The 22,416-nt window shown below is 43.4% G+C and overlaps 1 protein-coding gene across 9 annotated transcripts in view; it reads right to left on the minus strand.

Moving 5' to 3' along the window:
* Nucleotides 1-22,416, minus strand: part of LOC126292084 (protein sprint) — a 438,713-nt gene that overhangs the window by 110,540 nt on the left and 305,757 nt on the right. For all 9 annotated transcript variants that reach the window (XM_049985895.1, XM_049985896.1, XM_049985900.1 and 6 more), the window contains one exon: nucleotides 1,800-2,001. In XM_049985895.1, coding sequence (XP_049841852.1) covers nucleotides 1,800-2,001 — 202 coding nt within the window. The remainder of the gene's footprint in view (nucleotides 1-1,799; nucleotides 2,002-22,416) is intronic.

Below are 22,416 nucleotides of genomic sequence, written 5' to 3' on the forward strand. Positions count from 1 at the left end.
CATAAAATGGGGAGAGCATGGGTATAACTAAAGACTTTTAAAGTAAAAGACGCCTGTCTGAACTGCAAAAATAAGGCTCTGCAATAGAATAGTGAATCGAGCATTTTTATATGCAAGCGAACGTCTAGCATTAAAGTATAACTTACATAATTTGTAAATAGTAGAAAGGTGAATCATTAGGAAAACATTACATTAGACCCCAGAAAAACTATGGAAGGTTGAAAATTGCGAAGTAACGATGAAATTGGTCCAAACGCAGAGAACACTGTGCGGCTGGTCCCGGTGGAGGTTCGAGTCCTGCCTCGGGCAGGTGTGTGTGCGCGTGTGCGTGCGCGTGTGCGCGTGCGTGCGCGTGCGTGTGCGTGTGTGTGCGTCCTTAGGATAACTAAATTAAGTAGTGTGTAAGCTTAGGGACTGATGACCTTAGCAGTTCAGTCCCATAAATTTCACACACATTTGAACAGAAAACAAAGCAGAATTAATGAGAAAAAGAAGACTAGTATTTTTGGGCATTTATATAGAATATATTGTATCGACTGCAAGGCAGGATATTGAGCAAAAAGACCTCCGAATAAATGTGTCAGAAACAAGATGGATCCACGAACGAAAAAAAAAAAAGGATTAAGATAAAGATAATATAAAAGATGAAGAAACAATTGAAAAAAGTATTTGGAGAAAAAGTACTGAATATGGAAGAACTCCACAGTAGGAGTGCAAGAAAATTCTGTCTGAAGTGGTTAGAAGACAGAAAGAAAAAACATAGCGAAAAGACGAAAGAGTATACTGGAAGAAAAGAACGACGACTAAGGAACTGAAACTGGAACCTGGTCCTTGGTTCGCCCGTCTGAGAAGAAAAGAAAACAAATATATAATACGTTAATGTAATGGGAATGATGTAAAAACATCAGTCAGGTGGTCATGGCATGCATGACAGCCAGTCTTCCTCTCGCCCAGCCCCCCCCCCCCCTCCCCCTTTCCCCTCCGCCTGCTGGATCCGTGCCACTGTTCTCAAAAGAATTGGCGAAGGGGGAAATACGTGGTCAACATTGACAAGGGCCAGGACGATAGCACATGTGTTAAGAAATCAGAGACTAGTTTGCGTGATACTAGAGCTGGATGTAGACGACCTAGGGTGCAAGAGATTCTCCGACATGAAGAGGTTGAAACAGGGGACAAATTAGTGGCGGGCCACATCAAACCAGCAACATGATTGATGACAAAAGATGGAAGAAAAAAATACATTAGATGGTCTGAAACCGCCTGAAAGGTTATAATCGTGTCTCGCACCGCGACTCGAATCTAGGATCAAGAGTGATAGTCCTGCAAGGTACGCAGGAGAAATTCTGTGAAGTTTGGGAGGTAAGAAAAATTTGGAAATTTGTGGTATGTTCCTACGGGACCAAACTGCTGAGGTCATCGTCCCTAGTCTTACACACTACTTAACCTACCGTAAGCTAACTTACGCTAAGTACAACACACACACACACACACACACACACACACACACACACACACACACACACACACGATGGAGCACTCGAACCTCAGACGGAGGGAGGGAGCCGCGAGAACCGTGACAAGGCGCCCAAAACAAAGCGGCTACCCCGCGCGGCTGGGAGAAGATATGAGGTACAGACGGAAGTAAAGCTGTAACAGTACAGTCGGCAGAGGACTTGACCACGAAAGACAAACGTCCTAGAGTCGAATCCCGGTCTGGCATACTGTTTTAATCTGCTGGGAGGTTGGAAAACAGCGCACACTCTGCTGCAGAGCGAAATCCATTCTGGTGTGGGACTCACCCTGTCGAGAGAGCCGGCGCTGCTGGTGGCGGCGTGTCCATCGCCGCCCCTGCCGCCCCCCGCGGCTCCCAGCTGCGTGGGCGGCGCCGCCCCCTGCGCAGCCTGCTGGAGCTGGAGCTGACCCACGCCTGGAGCCGCCGCCCTGGACGGCCGCTCGGGCAGGTACTCCTCCAGCAGGCCATTGCTCGCTGCGTCGCCGGCCCTGCCAACACACAACAACAAGACCCTCAGTCGGCTGGCTCTCCGTCACACACCAGTCGCTACACACAACCATCTTTGCACGAGCACAGTTCTGAGACTGTGTGTCGAAAGTACAGCGCACATCATTCAAACTTCAACAACACGAAGCATAGCAAAGAACAAAAATTTTATTATTATGAATGTATAGGGCGGAGCAACCCTTTTACATAAGAATTCCATTTTTTAAATAAGTAATGTAGATTTATATTTAATTGTTTTAATAGCATCAAATGCAACGTTTAAATCTTATCTTTATACACACTTGAAGATGGTGCCTCGCACAGTGCGTCCATTGTTCTCAATACGCTGCGTTAATCGAACACTGAAGTATTAAATGGTTCAAATGGCTCTGAGCACTATGGGACTTAACGGCTGTGGTCATCAGTCCCCTAGAACTTGGAACTACTTAAACCTGACTAACCTAAGGACATCACAGACATCCATGCCCGAGACAGGATTCGAACCTGCGACCGTAGCGGTCGCTCGGTTCCAGACTGTAGCGCCTAGAACCGCACGGCTGGCACTGAAGTATCGTTCTGATCTTTTCAGCATATCGACGGGTATGATGTTGACTGCGCGACGAATGTTGTTCTTGAGGTGAAGAGAGGGCCATCGTTGTACAGAAATGATTTTAGAGAGAGGCCCATAAGAAACAGTCGGATGGAGCATTTTCTGGCGACCGTGCTGGAAAATATCGATCGCTCCTTTATGAAATTGAGGCGTCCTGAACGTTGCCGCTGAACAGTCACTGACACACGCTCGAACAGTACATCTCGCACATCTGTCTGGTTCAGTGATGACACGAAAAAACCCTGAATCGTGTCGACATAGCGGCCAGAGGTCACCGAAACTACCCGTTCGTTTTCTTCAATAAAACACGGACCAGTTATTCCAACTCGCGATAGTGCACACTAAACAGTTACACGTTGTGAATGTGGGGACGCTGATGAAGTTGACTGGGAGTATCGCGCTCCAGTAGCGCTTTTTGTCCTTATTTACAGATACCGAAAGGTCGAAGTGAGCCTCATTGGTGAAGAAACATGTGTGTCTAGCGCATTCCAAGAAGCGCCTCACGTGCATTTTCTCGAGCAACGAAATCGCGTGAATTAAATGACTGCCCCACAGCCACTTTGTACGCACGAAATTTTCATTCTTTATGAAGTATTCATCTCACAAAACGAGCAGATAACCCAACAGCAAAAGCATGTTTGCGGACAGAATGCTGATGAGATCGCAGAACAGAAAGCCTTACAATGTCAAAGTTTTGGAGCTGGTCTAGCTGTTCGTAGAAGCCCAAGCTTTTTTTTTTCCTTTGTTTTCCGTACCTCAATCGGCAAAAACCGAAACCTTACAGAATCACCTTGTTGTCCGTCCGTCCGATTGTTAAAAACCCTTTTTCTCAGGAACGGGTACACGTATCAAGTTGAGCGTTTGGTCAATTAGTAAGGTGTACAGTCCCTTGGCGGTGTTAAAAATTGAAACTTCTAAGTTCATGCAATTAAAAGATACGGCCATTATGTCATTTTTTGACTTCCGCAAACGCACTCATTGAAATCTATGGGGTACTTCCCGTTCTCCTACAATCATGAAATTGAGCAAAAAGCAAGGTTTCACAGTAGAAGTAAAGGATAAAAGCCAGGAGACAGTAAATCTCTAATTGTATCACACCAACAAAATATTTGTTATTCTTCAATTTCTCTATGCATATTTTATGACGAAATAAATCTCGGGTGAACAGCCTGGTATGAGTATGCATAGGACACAATATTTCGGCAATCGACCACGGTGCCATCATCAGGTTCCGAAATATAGTGTTCTATGCACACTCATACCAGGCTGTTTACCCGAGATTTATTCGTCAACAAAATATTTCTTTTGTCATTTGTTGTAAGACTTCAAACTTGGAATTAAAACATTCTCGGGAGTCTTGGTCTCAGTGGCACCTATATCTTGCGAGCATTAACGTCGACAACAGACAAAAATCTTCGAGATTGTAGATTCTCTGAATTTATGAACTGTCTGTACACATAATTAAAGCAGCACGCGTGTCATACAAATCAGTAGTTTCCCTTAAGTTATTTATGCATGAAACAACCGACTTCCGGCCAGGAAGACGACCGCGGGGCGCAATATTGAAATGACAGCAGAATGCATGGCGATGCAGAAGAAATTAGATTAGGCTATGAGACACTAAAAGTAATAGACGAGTTCTGCTACTTGGGCAGATGATGGCCGAAGTGAAGGGGATATAAAATACAGGCTGGCCACAGCAAGAGAAAAACAGCTTGGGAAAACACGATTTTACGAACACCTAGCGTATTTATGTTGAGTGTAGGATTGTACGGTAAGGAAACGTGGGCGACAGGCAGTTCATAGAAGAAGAAGAAGAAGAAGAAGAGTAAGAAGAAGAAGAAGAGTAAGAAGAAGAAGAATAGTGAAGCTTTTGAAATGTGGTGATACAGCAGAATGCTGAAGGATAGATGGGTAGGTAGGGGTACTGAATCAACTTGGAGAAATGAAATTGGTGTTAGAAGTAAAAGAACGAATAAAATACATCCTAAGAAATGAAAGAATCATGAACTTTATGAGGGATAGGACGGTGGTGGAGGGTAGGGAAATGGAGGGGGAGGGGTACGAATATGGTAGGCGCGTTCAAAATCGGAGATGGTGTGGCTTGCTTAAAATAGCAGTGTCGAGGGCTGCATCAAACCAATCTTCAGACTGAAAACAACAACAACACCGAGCGTATAGCCTAATCATCTTATCCATGCATGTATAACAAGATGATCTGTCATGACGTCACAAACTTGAAGCTGACGTCCGGCATGTTAGTTGCTCCAAACTTAAAAGTTCTGTTGGAAGTGTTTTGATCACAAATGCGAGATCACATCATTTACGGGTGTACTAATCGTTCTGATTTAATCTAAAATATAAAGGAATGACATTCCGTTAGTAAGTGGGCTCGTTCGAGCGATATTTTCTTTTATATATACTAATTTCAGTTGCGCTGGTTAATTTTACTATAGTTTTATTACTGTAATTTACTTTAGATTTCCTATCAGTACAACTCTAAGAGCGTTCTAGTTCAACGCTGAGAGAAGGAAATATTGCAAATCGTCCAGACGTAGAAACTATGTTCTCAGCATTTTCGGGAGGACGACATACACGGAACATCAGTTTCGTTGGCTGGTTGGTTGGTTGGTTGATGCGGGGAAGGAACCAAACAGCGATGTCATCGGTAACATCTTATCAGACAAGGATGGGAAAGAAAGTCGGGCGTGCCCTTTAAAAGGAACCATCCCCGCATTTGCCTGATGCGATTTAGAATAATCACGGAAAACCTCAATCAGAATGGCCGAACGTGGGTTTGAACCGTCGTCCTCGCGAATCAGTTTCGTCATTCCGTATTGAGGAAATTTTTGAATTGCGAAGGCAACCTTTTCCGTAACATACTTCGCTTCTGTGTTATTCGGAACGAGTAAGAATGAGAAAGTGGCATTTACGAGGCAAAACACACCTTTAAGACCAGAAAAACACCTGGAAAGCCGGCCGGGTACGGCCGAGCGGTTCTAGGCGCTTCAGACTGGAACCGGGGACAGCTAGGGGTCGCAGGTTCGAATCCTGCCTCGGGAATGGATGAGTGTGATGTCCTTAGCTTAGTTAGGTTTAAGTTCTAGGGGACTGATGACCTCAGATGTTAAGTCCCATGGTGCTCAGAGCCATTTGAACACCTGGAAATGCCTTCCTGATACACTGTCATTCACGAATGTACTGTAATGTTTACCATTTAAAACAAACAAGTAGCACAAGTTAAAAGCAGTATGCCAACGTTTAGGGGTTATTAATATGGCGGCGCCGGCTGCAAAGAAACGTCCAGTGTTATGCCTGTGGCGCCACCTCCCCTCATTATACCTGCAGGTTCTTATCAATGCGTGTTCCTGTAAGCATCCGCAGAGTTTACGCAGCGCAGTGTTTTTCAGAGCTGCTGCTAGGTGGCAGCACGGCAGCAGGCTTATCACACACGTACGTCTCGGTGGGTGCCGGCTGCGGCCTTGCTGCGCGTTGCATCGCGGCAGCGGAAGGCGCCGTCAGATAAGGCCGGAGTTGGAGTTAAAAAATAGTTGCGAAAGCCCGCAGAGGCGACGGCGGCGCCTTGACCGCATATGCAGAGTGTGTTGTGGGCTGTTCTGGGTGCCTGTGTCTGCGGAGTTCCCGTTACTCGGCCGCCGGAAGCGTCCCACTCACAGCTGTCTGCGGACCTAAGCAGCACGCGTCTCAGCCCAGCCTCCTCTCCACTGTAGCCCCGTTCCGTGAGGCCCCTCCTCACGATCAAACTTGTTTGTCAAATTCGCTATCTCATATCCACAGGTTTATCTAACAAGAACGAACCAAGTTTGTAAAATTTAATCTCGCTTTTGAAATAGCTGTGTGTTTCGTGTCGCGAAGTACGGGTTGTTCAAAAAGTTTCTCCGCAGTGCCATATGATTGTTCGCCTGCCTGGGTTACTTCCCTTCAAGTGGACTCTCACTACATTCCACTGTTTCGTTTATTTCAGCCAGCGTCAGTAGTATGTGTCGTTATGTGCTGAAATGAAATGATCGTACGGCACTGTTAGCCGCCGAAATTTCAAGTCCTTTTTAGGTGACGCCACCTCGGCGACTTGCGAGTCAATGATGATGAAACACACACAACACCCAACCATCACGAGGAAGAGAAAATCCCTGACACCGCAGAGAATCGAACCCGGGACCCCATGCGCGGGAAGCGAGAACGCTACTCCAAGACCACGAGCTTCGGACGTTATTTCGCTTGTCAGTTTGTTTCGTTTCTGTCACTGTTAAAATGCTAACCATTGGCGAACGTGTGTTTTTAGTCGAACAAGTGTTCAAACCTGGCGGTAAATACACAGTTTCGGTTCCTCACACATATAATTCAGTTTTCCCGGAGACAACTCTCCCACATCGCGATACTGTGCGAGATTTAACAAATTTCGAAGTTTGGGTTCACTGACAGATGCACCGAGAAGTGGTCGTCGTAATGTTTTGTCTGAGGATAAAATGTCCACGAATCCCAACAAGTCAGTAAGGAAACTCGCCTAGGGAATCGATGTTAGTGTCGGAACGGCCCATAGAGCTTAAGGAAAAAATTTCAACTTTTCCCATACAAAGTGACAGTCGTGCAAGAACTGAAAAATACAGAGAATGCATTATTGTCAATACAAAAATTTCGTTCAACAAAATGGAAGAGATATTATTAATGAAACCTTTTTCACTGATGAGGCGTGGTTTCATTAATGCGGATACATGAACTCGCAAAAGTCTCGTATGTGGAGTACTGCAAATCCATTGTGTGTTCATGAGGAACCACTTCATTCTGTGAATGAGTTAGGATTGCAATTTCTAGACGTAGGATTGTGGGTCCCATATTTTTCAACGAAACAATAAACGCACAACGACTCTGCAGTGATATTCTGTACCCATTCATTGGAGAACTTGTGTTAAGTGAAATACTGAACGGTTATTTTCAACAAGCTGGTGCAACCGCGCATACAGCACGCGTTTCAATGTCACTGCTCATGTTTATAGTGATCGCATAATTTCACAGGGACTTTGGCCTCCACGATCTCCTGACCCAACACCACCGGACTTTTTCTTCTGGGGTGCAGCGAAAGCAACTGTCTATAAAAACCGTCCAAAATCCGTCGATGAGTTGAAAACTGCAATATCCACTTTCACTGCTTCTGTTACAAAAGAAATGTTACAGATTGTGTTTGGAAACATGATTAGACGAATTGAGTTGTGTATTCAACAACAGGGGGGACACTTTCAACATTTAATGCGAAAATTTGTAAGTAAAAATGAATATTTAGTAAATTAATAACTTGTATTTCACTGAGTTTCATTTCGGTATATTCACTGCGCCATATGGCACGCGCTGTTAACAATCATACGGTACCGCGGAGAGACTTTTTGAACACCACGTATAAGATCCACTCACATTAATGTGATCACCGCCTGATTTCGACTTCGACGTCCAATAATCGCTCACAGACAGCGCTTACAGTGGAGGGATTATAAAGCGTGTTAGGGAGGACAGAGAGGGGGGGGGGGGGGGGGACACTGCAGTCGCTGTCGTATTAACGGGAAAACGGAACGATTTATCTGTTGTCAAAAAAGTCCATGTTTATTGGCATTCAGGCCAAGAGTAGAATAATTTGCGAAACGGCTGAGTTTGTACATCGTTCGCGTGCCGCCATGGTTAAAGCATTTCTTGCATCTTAGAAAAATAAAGTTGTGTGTTTGATTGTGCAACTCACAGTAACTGCTTACGGACCCATCCATAACCGTAACCTTATCCTGTGCGCTCTCTGGGTACCTACCAACCAGGTCTCAACCACAATGCGGTGCGTCACGTGGGCAGAATTGTTCGCAGTTGGTTTGAAGAACATTCTGGACAATTCGAGCGAATGATTTGAACATTCAGATCACTCGACATGAATCCCATGGTTCATATGAAGGGGTTATTTCAATAGTAGTACAAGTACATTTTTGTTTATTTTGAGATACAGAGTCCTAAAGTTAAATGAGCGCTGAAAAATCTGCAGTGAAGTTACCAGAAATATTCAAGCATATGGCTTCTTGCTAGAGAAGAACCTTTCTGTTTGGATCATTAATTTCAGAAGTATTGCAGAAAAGTGGAGGTAATGGACTTTTACCACTATTGAAAATAAGCCCTTCATATGTGGGACCTAATCGAGACTTGAGTTCGTGCACATAATCCTGCACCTTCAAAACTTTCGCAATTACGGACGGCTATAGAGGTAGCGTGGTTCAATATTTCTGCAGGGGACTTCCAACGACTTGCTGAGTCCACACCACGTCGATCTGCTGAACTACGAAGGCCAAAAGGAGGTTCAAAATGGTTCAAATGGCTCTGAGCACTATGCGACTTAACTTCTGACCTCATCAGTCGCCTAGAACTTATTAAACTAACCTAAGGACATCACACACATCCATGCCCGAGGCAGGATTCGAACCTGCGACCGTAGCGGTCGCTCGGCTCCAGACTGCAGCGCCTAGAACCGCACGGCCACTCCGGCCGGCCGAAAGGAGTTCCTACACGACATTACGAGGTATCCCACGGCTTTCGTCACCTCAGTGTATATGTATCCACGCAGTGGCAGTCATGACGTCATCAGACTGCTGACTAAGATCGCGAAGACGCGCCGACGTATGCTGTGGAGCGTGAAGAGGGCCCAAAACTTGTCTAATTTCAATATTTTCTGTTGAAACTGCTATTGTGCTATGAAATTTCTGTGAACTCTGTATAATCTGGCAATTATTAAATATTGCTTAAACCACAGAGAAACGAATTTCGTGGTTTGCCAGCTCTAATGCATGATCAGCTACTGACCCGCCAGGGTAGCCGAGAGCGCTGACGCACTGCTTCCTTGACTCTGGTAGGCGCGCCGGCCCCTGATCGAATCCGCCTGGCGGATTAACGACGAAGGCCGTTGTACCGGCCAACCTGGATGCGGTTTTTAGGTGGTTTTCCACATCCCACTAGGTGAGTACCGGGCTGTTCCCTATGTTCCGCTCCACTTACACGGCTCACAGACATCTCACCACATTCACACTATTACATGGATTACACTAGACGCAGACAGTTGGGGTACACTAATTCCTCCCCGGGGAGGGGGGGGGGGGGTGGGAAGGTTCCGTGTAGCGACATAAAGCGCATCCGGCCAGCCCTTAAAATAAACATGCCACACCCGATTAACCAGCAGACCCCGCGTGTCGGGATTAATGCTTGGAAACAGAGAGAGTTCATGATCTGCTACTGCTGCCTAGGCGACAAATGATCTTGTGATCCTTGATGCAGGTTTTTGTTTTTATTTTTTATGTGCACTTCTCTAAGCTTGCCTTGTTCTCTAAGAGAAGTGCATATAAGAACTAATTTTTTTAAAGAAAGTGGGTTGTTAGCGTCGCGAGAATAAAAGACAGCGGATGGACGAAGCTAGTATTAGAGTGGAGTCCGAGAAGGCATCAGAGGCCTACAGGAAGGCCACCGGACAGAAGGGACAAAGATATCAAGAAGATCGCTGGTAGCACCTGGCAGAGAACTGCCCAAGACCGTTCCACTTGGAGAGGACTGCTGAAAGCCTACCAGAATCCGCGACTCGAAGAGGTCACGTCGTTTAATGATTGAATTGGATGATGATGTGCACTTTGTCGGAAGTATATCAATATACTCCCCTGCTATGGCACACGGCGGACATAGCTTCTTTGCAATGTACAAATATTCGCGCACCTTTCTTGGTGGTTTAAATATCGTATCAATACTGTCTTCTTCGAGTACTTTGCTGATGCCATCTGTTATAATTTTTACAAATGGGAGGTAAGTTTTCGCTTTAGTTCTTTATTTTTCATTATCTCCAGAAATTTTATGATGCACTGCCCTATTTAACTGCTTATAAGAGTAGCCGTTCCTTCTGAAGGCTATGTTTGAGTCCGTTCTCCAAGTACAGGGTGATTCAAAAAGAATACCACAACTTTAGGAATTTAAAACTCTGCAACGACAAAAGGCAGAGCTAAGCACTATCTGTCGGCGAATTAAGGGAGCTATAAAGTTTCATTTAGTTGTACTTTTGTTCGAATGAGGCGCTGTTGACTAGGCGTCAGCGTCAGTTGATGCTAAGATGGCGACCGCTCAACAGAAAGCTTTTTGTGTTATTGAGTACGGCAGAAGTGAATCGACGACAGTTGTTCAGCGTGCATTTCGAATGAAGTATGGTGTTAAACCTCCTGATAGGTGGTGTATTAAACGTTGGTATAAACAGTTTACAGAGAATGGGTGTTTGTACAAAGGGAAAAGTTCTGGACGGCCGAGAACGAGTGATGAAAATGTAGCACGCATCCAGCATGCATTTGTTCGCAGCCCAGGAAAATCAACTCGCAGAGCTAGTAGAGAGCTGCAAATTCCACAATCAACTGTATGGAGAGTCCTACGAAAAAGGTTAGTTATGAAACCTGAACGTCAACTACCCGAGGCGATGGATCGGCCGCCAGGCAGCCCGTGACAGAGCATTTCATCACTGGCCTCCAAGAAGCCCTGATCTTACCCCCTGCGATTTTTTCTTATGGGGGTATGTTAAGGATATGGTGTTTCGGCCACCTCTCCCAGCCACCATTGATGATTTGAAACGAGAAATAACAGCAGCTATCCAAACTGTTACGCCTGATACGCTACAGAGAGTGTGGAACGAGTTGGAGTATCGGGTTGATATTGCTCGAGTGTCTGGAGGGGGCCATATTGAACATCTCTGAACTTGTTTTTGAGTGAAAAAAAACCTTTTTAAATACTCTTTGTAATGATGTATAACAGAAGGTTATATTATGTTTCTTTCATTAAATACACATTTTTAAAGTTGTGGTATTCTTTTTGAATCACCCTGTACTATGGATGGGCTCCTTAGAAACGTGTAAAATGGTCAAAGCGTTGTCACTATTGCAGTGGGAATATATTCACGTCTGTTGGACGAAAACTATGAAAACAAACACTCCAAACCGACATTACGTAAGTCACATCCAATGCAAATCTGTAAGGCAACCATATGTGTGGCGAGCTTATAGTTTTGTATTATTTATATTTTAAGACAATCTGCTAAAAAACCACATGTTCTAATGAAAGCTCTGAAGATGAATCGCAATGATTCGAAACCGGTAACGGTAGCTTTTGAATAGAGGAACTGAAAATAAGTTTGTGGCTGGTTGCCGTCTCAACACGATCAACATTTGTCTTCAAATAACAGCCACGGTCTCCAACCATATCATCATATGACACAATTGCATTGACACTATTTTGTTACAATAATTTGTACCTCGTGTCCTACGGACAATTTATGGTGCATTTCACACATCATCTCACTTCCTTCTTGGCGTTGCACGCTTTTAAGTAATAGTGGTGGAGTAAAAACGGTTTAACTCTGGAAGCAGTGACTAGGGCTAACTGAACGGGTTGGAGTCGTCGTCCAGGTCGTTGCTCCGTCGAGTGTAACAGCACGTGTACGTCGGTATTTAAACGGCAAAGGCGCCGATAAAGCACGTTGTAGCGGCACGGTTACACGCCAGCCTACCATTAAGCGGCCGCATGCCGCTGTTTCCCTGTTAAAAGAAACAGGCGATCGCATCGCACCGTTATTATTATTACGAACCACATTCGTTAGCCGCTGGGGCGTGCTTAGAACTTCAATTCCCAGCCCCAAAATTCGCAATCCGAGCCAACTTGTTCTGACACAGAAGCACGTGTTTCCTCATTCCGCAGCATCAACAAGTACTTTGTTATATTCCTTTGTTACCGAGTCAAGCCTATACCACATAACTTACGGGGCCTGCCATTCTTTTTTGCGATGTCATTGGTGTTCAGGTAATAAGGGTGTTCCATAAAGAATGAACCGATTTTAACGTGTAATAACATTGAGACAAATGTCACTAGGTAACTGAAAAAGCGCTAGATGTAATCGACATGGTCTAGAGTTTAAGAAAAAATCCGCTAGATGTCGCTACGAGCGCATCCTCAATGCCAACGTGCCTAAACGTTGGATAGGGCGTACAGGACCGCGAAACCAGGCTTTACACTTTTGGCCTTCTGAGTCCCCAGACTTACCATCATGTGATATCTTCATGTGGGGAAATTCTAAACAATGTGTTTACGTTACTCCCTTACCTCGTGACGTTGATGAACTAAAAACCATAAAATCAGCTGCTGTAGCTTCAGTGACAAAAGACACCTTACGCCCAGTTTGGAATTAATTCGGCTATCGGCTAAATGTCGTCCGTGCAAAATTAAACATTTATGATCGATTTTTATAATAATCTGACTTTTCTGAGTAATTTAGTACCCAACCTTTTGGTGTTAAGCCCTTCTTCCTAATAAATAACCCTATTTAAAAGCCGGCCCGTGTGATCGAGCGGTTGTAGGCGCTACAGTCTGGAACCGCGCGACCGCTATGGTCGCAGGTTCAAATCCTGCATGGGGCATGGATGTGTGTGATGTCCTTGGATTAGTTAGGTTTAAGTAGTTCTAAGTTCTAGGGGACTGATGACCTCAGATGTTAAGTGCCATAGTGCTCAGAGCCATTTGAACTATTTTTTTCTATTTAAAATGGGGTCACTCTTTTGGGATACCCTGTATAATTACAGCTGCCATGAACCTAAGCAACGAGAGTTATCAAGTATTTCGTATATCTAACTTCAATCAAGCTAGTTCGCTCCGGTATTATCCAGACTTTAAACACAACTGGACTTTTTGGTAGGGACGACAAAGCAAATAATCTTGGATGCAGAGTCAGCTACAGACGTCTAAGTAACTTCCAGTGTGCCCCACAGCAGTTTATTTGGTCCCTTGTTGTTGTTGTATATTAATGACTTTGCACACAATATTAATAGTAACCTCAGACTTCTCGTAGATTATGCAGTTTTATATATATAGCCTACTGTCTGATAAGAAGCCGCATAAATATTCAGACAGATCTTGACATGATTTAAAAATGGTACAAAATTGCCAAAACGCTTTTAATGTCCAGAGATGTAAACCCATATATTTCAAAAACAAGATACCTAGTATCCTATGGCATCAGGGAGTCATACACAAACGTAAGGTAACATTCTGCAGAGACATGAAATGGAGCGATCACATAGACTCAGTCGTGGGAAAAGCTTCGGTTTATTAGTAGAATACAAAGGAAAAGAAATCAATCTGTAAAGTAGATTGTTTACATATCATGTGGAACCCATCCTAGAACATTGCTCTAGTGTGTGAGGCTCGTACCAAATAGGACTAAAGGGGATATTGAACGGATACAGAAAGGGCGGCACGAATGCTCACAGGTTTGTTTGACCCGCGGTAGAGCGTCACAGAGATGTTGAAGGAGCTCAACTGGCAGACACTCGCAAAAAAGAGGTTACCTGGCGGCCGAACTTCCCCGAATGGGGCCTCCGGCCAACGATGCCATACGCTCATTTCATTTTTCATACTATCCCGAGAGAGAGAAAGAACTTACAAAGTTTCAAGAACCAGCTTTAAACGACGAGTCTACCAGTATACTATAACACTACGTATTGCTCCCATGGGGATCGTAAGGACAAGATAAGATTAATTACAGCGCGCACAGACGTTTAAAAAATTTTCCCCGCGCTCCATACATGAATGGGAGGGAAAAAAGACCATATAAGTGGTGTAATGGGTATTATTCTGCGCCAGTCACTTCACAGAGTTTTTTAGACGGAGATGTGGTCGGTATATAAGATGGTGGCGGTGATTAAGTAACATATGCTAAGTGACGCCTAAGTCGCTATTTCTAAGACTTCCGAAATGCAATTGACACGGTACCCCACAGCAGAATGTTAACGAAGGCATGAGCAGGCGCAATAGGTTCCCAGATACGAGAGTGGCTCAAAGGCTTCTTAAGTAATAGAACCCAGTATGCTGTCCTCGCCGGTGAGTGTTCATCAGAAACAAGGATACAGTCAGGAGTGCGCCAGGGAAGTGTGATAGAACCGCCGTTATTCTCTATATACATAAATGACTTGGCGGACAGGATGGACAGCAATCTGCAGTTGTTTGCTGATGATATTGTGATGTAAGGTAAGGTGGCATAGATGCGTGACTGTAGAACGACGACTTAGACAAAAATTCTAGTTTGTATGTTCAATGGTACAGAAGAATGCTGAAGATTAGGTGGGTAGATCACATAACTAATGAGGAGGTACTGAACAGAATTGGGGAGAAGAGAAATATGTGGCACAGCTTGACTAGAAGAAGGGATCAGTTGGTAGGACATGTTCTGAGGCATCAAGGGATCACCAACTTCGTATTGCAGGGCAGCGTGGAGACTAAAAATCGCAGAGGGAGACCAAGAGATCAATACACTAAGCAGGTTCAGAAGGATGTAGGTTGCAGTAGGTACTGGGAGATAAAGAAGCTTGCACGGGATAGAGTAGCATGGAGAGCTGCATCAAACCAGTGTCTGGAATGAAGACTACAACAGCAACATGTTGAATGGCAGCTAGCTCTAAATGTACAGAAATGTAAGTTAGTGGTGTGAATAGGAAAAACAAACCCTTAATGTTCGGACACGGCATTAGTAGTTTCCCGATTCACACGAGCACGTTATTTAACCCTTTCAAGTCCAAATTTTATGTTGCATTAGAAAATAAATTAAATTATTATTTTGACTTTTAAATTTTTTCTAGCACGACATTAAACATGATTTCAATTTTTTAATTTCTGCAATTTTGTTTTAGATTGTGATTTTCCATTTTAGTTTGAAGTATTATGCGAGGCCTTCGGCCGTGTATTCAGTTCTTTTTAAGTTTTACATAAAGGCCTGCAGCCCTGTTAAATTAAAATTTTGAAAATTGATTTTATTTTTTAAAAATATTTTTTCCTTAAAATTTGTTCTATCTGAAATTGTTTGTAATCCACGCCATAAGCCGTTAGTTGTTCGATCTGTTATGTGTGGCCTTCACACGAGGACTTTCAATAAGGCCTTCGAGCCCTTTTTATTCTTTAAAGAAGAATTTTTTATAAGAGAGAAGGTTTTTTTTTAATTGTTTGTCTGACTTGGTGTTCAGGCCTTCAGCCGTTGTTTCAAATTTGTTTGTGGTCTTCAGCTGTGCAATAAGTTAATATTTCATTAATTAGGCTTTTGGCTGATCAGTTATTAGTTTAAAAAGGAATTTCTTGGTTAGAAAAAAAAATGTTTGAAAAAAATTGTTTATTAATGTTATTTTGTCGAAAGTCGACATGTTGAGAAACGTGGCTGTGATAGTATAAGGTTTATAATTCATAAAAAAACCGCTACCAGCTACATGTACGGTAGCTGTTTTTTATGAATTATAAACCTTATAGTTTATTAATGTGTTGTAATTATAGTTGGCCTTAGGACGTGTAGTCTAGGCCTTCAGCTGAAAATTGTTTTCAATTGCATGTTTTATTTTTAATTTTTACCTTCTATTTTTAATTGTTTATGATTTCTAAGCCAGCCCTTCAGCCCAGAAAGCATCTCAAGTTTTCTCTAACTAGGCCTTCAGCCGTATTCTGTAAATGTGATTTTTTAAAGCAATGTGTTAATAAGTGGTTATTAGAAAAATAAAGTTGCGAGTTGTGATATTTGCTATTTTTGACTTCTTTAAAACAGCAAATAGTAAATACTTTCAGCCAGAAGGCAAATACTTGTTTATAAATAATGATTAATGTGAATAGCGACGGTGGAATTTTCTAAATAATGTAATTCGTCGTCTTTGAGCGGCAATATAAACAGAAAAATATGGATAGATATTTGATCCTTCACTATTTGGTTCGCTGGAGAACAAATGAAGCCTTGAGCGCAAAACACTTGTACTGTTTTTCTTAAGTAAGACAGACGCAGATTTGTGGCGGTCTGATCTAATTTTTTACTAAATAAATAAAAACGTGTTTCGTCTACGTTTGAGTGAAGTGTAAAAAGAAGAACTGTTATAACTTATCGTGACGACGCACGAGCGACTCAAGAGGACAATGGCCATATACAAGAGCGCTCAATGGACATGAAACGGACATAAAAATCTACTGTCATTGCAGTACTAAGCTTAAGGTACGATATATGTTTTAGTTATAATAAATATTTGCTCTGGGAATAGTGAACCATTTAGCAGTGCTCATTCCTATCATGTCCTCAGCATTATTTTCATTTTAATTATGCATTTTGCTAAGGTTGCACACACCAAGATCAGCAGTCACTGCGTGTTACATTGATAAAAAGAGAACTGTTTTATCGTCTTCTTGCATCAGCTTTAATATTGAATTTTCCTTTTGGGTGATGTTACAGTTGTTTTTGCGCCCTTAAGAACTTTCTGGTCCATTAGGAAATTGTTTTGTCATAACAATAACTTCAACACCGGGTATGATCGTATCTACGATCATAGTATGATCGCACCTACGATCATGAAGTAATTAGAAAGACGATAATGCAATTTCTTAATCAATAGCACGCTAGCTGTGACTGCCTCAAGCAACGCGAAACTGCAAGTAAAGACTATTCACATTTCATAATGCAATATTTTATGACAATGGTCAATTCATGATTCTTACGCCAATTGTGATTGATAAAACAGTAAACGAAATCTCAAATTCCAACTTTTCCATTGAATAACAACATCACTTTTATTTTGTTACATCACAGTGTTTGATTGTGCAACTCATAGTCGTAACCTTATCGTGAGCGTTCTCTGAGTACCTACCAAACAGGTTTCAGTAAGAAAACACTGTCTCTGAATATCACCTGCGACTGATCACGTGCGCTCGACGTGAAGCGACACTGCAGTGGGGACAGCCTACTGCTAGCTTTACGTACACTACTGGCCATTCAGTTCGGGATGTCCTCGTCCACGACGAACACACCTCTTGCCCCTCGCCTACGCTTCCGTGTCCCACTGCTACAGTGAAGGCAGCTAACGAACGGCGCCGTGTCGTGGTAAACACCACAATTAGTGCCGCTGCGGCCTCGTTAAGGCGGGCTGCCGCGCTGTTTGTGTTTCACTGGGTGCCGTACGCTTGCCCAGAGGGGCAGCCCACTGTGCAAGCGTGTGTGGACATTTGTCACGACTTTGCCTGCTCCGAAGGGTTGAGTCCCTTGTCTCCCCCCTTCCTCCTCCTCCTCCTCCTCCTCCTCATCATCATCATCATCATCATCATCGCTTACTGAGCCTTTCCGCTGGTTTACTTAACATAGAACCAGAATCTCTTTGGATTTTTCCGCCACATTTCTAGAGACAGTTTCGTTGTGCAAACTATTAAATGCGTCTCGCATTGAAATCCTCAACAAATTTCGAGCCTAGTTAAACTTCACCAATCTTGGAGATTTTGCGGTCGTCTAAATTATACTTGCCTTTTTCAGTGCTCCTGCAGCAGCTTTCTGTCATGTTTTGTGTACCATGGGGGGACCAGTTCCGTCTCTTATTAATTTCTTTGGTATGAACCTCTCGAGTGCTGTTGATACTATTTCTTTGAACTTAAGCCACATATGGTCTTCACTTACATAGTTTGGAAGAATTGGACACTCTCTCTTAGAAAGACGTCAACCGAATGTTTAGTAGCTTTTATATATAGATACAGGGTGCGTTCCGAAAGTAATGCAGTTATTTTTTTAAAAGTAATTTATTGAACAGATTTGCACAAACACTTAAAATTTTTCAAAGTACTGTCCTTGGGCCTCTACACATTTTTTCCAGCGACTCTGCCATGACCGGTACGCGCCCTGGAAGGCGTCTTCTGGGACCTCTCGCAAGGTCTTCGTCACGGCGGATTGGATCTCGTCTATGGACGAAAAACGGGTTCCTTTCAGGGCTGACTTAATCCTAGGAAACAAAAAGAAGTCAGCTGGGACGAGGTCAGGACTATGGGGGGGGGGGGGGGGGGGGGAGGAAGGGGCAGCGTTGGCACCTGGTGTTTGGCCAGGAACTCGCGGACTCGTAGCGCGTTGTGGCAAGGCGCGTTGTCGTGATGGAGTTGCCAGGTAGCGGAGATGTCCTTTCTCGTCCTGACGACCCTTTTGCAGAGTCTTTCCAGCACATCCACGTAGTAGGCAGCGTTATCTGTCTGTCCTTGAGGAACAAACTCCTTATGGACCACTCCTTTGCTGTCGAAAAAGACAATGAGCATTGTTTTCACTTTTGATTTGCTCATTCTTGCCTTTTTGGGCTTAAAGGCCTTTAACCACCTCGAAACTTGTGAGTAGGACAGAGCAGAGTCCCCGTAAGCCTCACGAATCATTTTGTTAGTCTCCTCAAAAGATTTGTTCAGTTTAGCACAAAACTTAATCGCGTAACGTTGCTCGATCCCATTTTTTCCGTGACACGGTCGGCGCGCAAAGGTTTACAATAACAGACATCCTGCCGCTTCCACAGCTCGGAGAGCACTGAAACCGGTTTCGCGGCAAAGCTTAGCGTCCCCCCCACCTACTCCATGTGGCCCGCTCCCACTCCGACTACTAGGAGCGGCGCGGGAAATTCAATTGCATTACTTTCGGAACGTACCCTGTATATTTCGCGTTTAGTTTTGTTGTATTTCTTTGTTACGGAATTGAGCCTCGCTACGACTGTGTTTTCACTAATCCCTGTATCCGTCGTGATACTCAGGATTATTTGTGGCTAAGAGGTCAAGTGTGTTTTCGTAACCATTTACAATTTGAATGGCCTCGTGAACTAATTGTTCAAAATAATTTAAAAAAAAATTAGAAAAATTACGGAATTTGTTTTCTACCTACAATAGTATCTGAAAATGTATTTTGTTAACACACAGAAGGTAGATTGAAGTCACTGCCAACTATAATTGTATGAGTAGGGTACCTACTTGTGATGAGACTCCAATTTTCTTTGAACTGTTCAGCGACTGTTTCATCTCAGACCGGTGGTTGGTAAAAGGTGCCAGTTATTAATTTATTCCGGTTGTCGAATATAACCTCTGCCCATACTAAGTCACAGGAACTATCTGCTTCAATGTCGCTTGTGAGTTGCAACACACATTACAATTACGGCTTTTCCCTCCAAAACCTAGGATGTTTTCTCTGTGACTCTGTAAATACCAGAGCTAAACAATGTAGAACAACAACGTACGTTACAAGCATAGCATTCTGTATTACTTCATTTCCTTATTTGTAACATTTTAAAATTGTACGTCGACTTTAGATGACATGTCAATCATAGATGTTCTTATCTCTATTTAGTGAACGTATTTTCAGTCATTATTAACTAATGTTTCGCCGCAAGGCATATCGCATTTTAGAGACTGAATGTTTGAAAAGAAGAACGACATACTCCATATTAATTCACATACCCATTTCTTCGTTCCTTATTGTCTTTTGGGCATGCAGTTGTAGTAATTAAAGTAGGCACAAATGCAGTGATCAAAAATAAATGATTAGCGTACATTTGCGTTCTCTTTACATCGTTCCTTTCTTGTTGCTCCCATGCTGCTTTTGTGTCAATTCATAAGCGTGAAAGGAAGCTACCGTACAGACAGAGGGATCTATGTTTATACTTGGCAGAACTAATTACATACTGACATAATCATCGGAATTGCTTTCGTTTCCCAAAAGTTATAAATATTTCCATTTCCGAAAATAAGCTCTGTATTTGGCCAAGATATCGAAGGAGGAGGTCCCTTACGAAGGAGGAGGTCCCTTACGTACTGGTTGTATCGAGTAAGACGTGGAGACGGCGGTTTGATAGCGGACAGAAGTAGTACGAGGAAGGGCGTCCCTTACCTGAGGGATCGCTACGTGACGAAGAGGCAAGTGTGGCAAATGTCCGCCGTGGCAAATGTCCGGCATTCCTGTGCAAGACCGTTCAGAGCTGTTTATACAAACTGACTCACATAATTATTCGGACAGAATGGTGTATTATATTTCACTTCGTATTAGTAGTAATCCTCGGAGTAGCGAAGTAACTTAAATCAGTTAATAAAAGCAAGTCTTCTGGTTCAGGCTGTATACCAGTTAGGTTCATTTCAGAGTATGCTGATGCAATAGCTCCATAATTAAAAATCACATACAACCGCTCGCACAACGAAATATAGAAGGTGCGTCAAGAAAATGTACACACACTTTCAACTGTCATACACACTTCATTTCCAGTTCTACAAGATAAAAAGGTCGATCAGGGCGACCTCTTACAGCTACAAGTGACGATTCCACAACTGCAGTCTTGGAACTGTTTCAGCGTTCGCCTCAAAAATCTTCAAGGCAAGCGGTACGTGAGAGTAGTGCAAGTGCTAGTAGTGTGCTACGAATTCTGAAGAAAGGAAAGTTTCGTGTGTGCATTCCAAGGCTGGTGCAACAGCTAAGTGACGACGATCCAGATCGAAGGTCAGAATTTTGTGAATGGGTTCAGGAGATAGACGTGAACCGGGATTTGTGGGAAGCATAATTTGGTCGGATGAAGCCCAATTCAAACTCAATGGAACTGTCAATAGGCACAATTGTGTGTACTGGGCTGAAAATAATCCTCACATTACAGTCGAAAAGTCTGTGAATTTGCCTGGTGTAAATGTGTGGTGTGGTTTGTCTGAAAGGGGACTCATTGGGCCTTTCCGCTTTGAAGGTACTGTTACTGGAGAAACGTACCTAACAATGCTTGCTGACTCCATATTCCCTGCCATACCTGCATTATACGGTAATGATGAGTTTTATTTGCAATAAGATGGCGCCCCGCCGCACTATCATAGGGGCGTACGAGCATACCTGGATGACAATGTGTCCTACAGGACAACCGAGTGTGTCCGAATAACTTTGTCGACGCACGTTAACGGCGTCCGGATGTCCCAGTCTTCCGTTTCCTAAACGTAATCACTTTACCGTGGCGTTGACTCTGTCGAACAGGAATATTAACAACAAAATTGGCGTGCACTCCATTTTCTTTGAACCGTAGGGCCAATGTGTCGCAAAGGTCAGTTATTACTGAGTGTCCGTATAATTATGTGAGTCACTGTAGTTACCGCGCCAATAGTTCCTCAGCGGACAACGCGCAAAGTGTTCTCTACAGTCGTCGATGAATACAGCGTTATTGTGCAGTATTGTCGAGACAGCATAATTGTGCGGTATTCTCTAGACAATCACGCAGGCGGTAGATTCCGGCACCCAGGTCGATTCCATGTTGTTCGACTTCGATGCACATAAGCACTGTCGCCTAGTGAACAAAACGGAGCGTACGCAATATCAGACCAGCTTTGTGATTGGTTGATGAGTTTATACGAAATAGAGAAGAGTATTTTTATGAAGTCTCAAAATCAAATACGGTTAGTTGGGAGTTCGTCGGCATATTGTGGGACTATCTGATCAACACAATACGGATGAAGTTTCAAATACTATAACATTTATTGAACAATGAAATTGGCAAGAACCAGTATTAAGACAGACTGCTTAGCTTTTGAAGACGAAAATTTTTGGAAATTTGTGGTAAGTTCCTATGGAATCAAAGTGCTGAGGTGATCGGTGCCTAGACATACACATTACTTAATCCAACTGGAGGACAACACACACATGGGAGCCACGCGAACCGTGTCTAGGCGCCTAAGACCGCGCGGTTACAAGGCCCGGCTTTTGCAGACGACCTGGTAATTCTATGTGAGGACAGTCAAAACACCACAAAAAGAAATAGTAATTCTTACAGAAACAGCAGGAAGAGTACGACCCCAAATATCCTTGTGGGGGGGGGGGGGGGGGGGGGGGTCCATGTCCAGCATTAGCTGGACACAATTCTAAAACTGTACATCCGTCTTGGTAATTTGGTACTAAAAATAACTGTTTAAAGTAACTAATATAAAAAATAACGTAGCTGCG

Source organism: Schistocerca gregaria, chromosome 9, assembly GCF_023897955.1.
Source record: "Schistocerca gregaria isolate iqSchGreg1 chromosome 9, iqSchGreg1.2, whole genome shotgun sequence".
In the NCBI taxonomy this organism is placed as follows: Eukaryota; Metazoa; Arthropoda; class Insecta; order Orthoptera; family Acrididae; genus Schistocerca; species Schistocerca gregaria.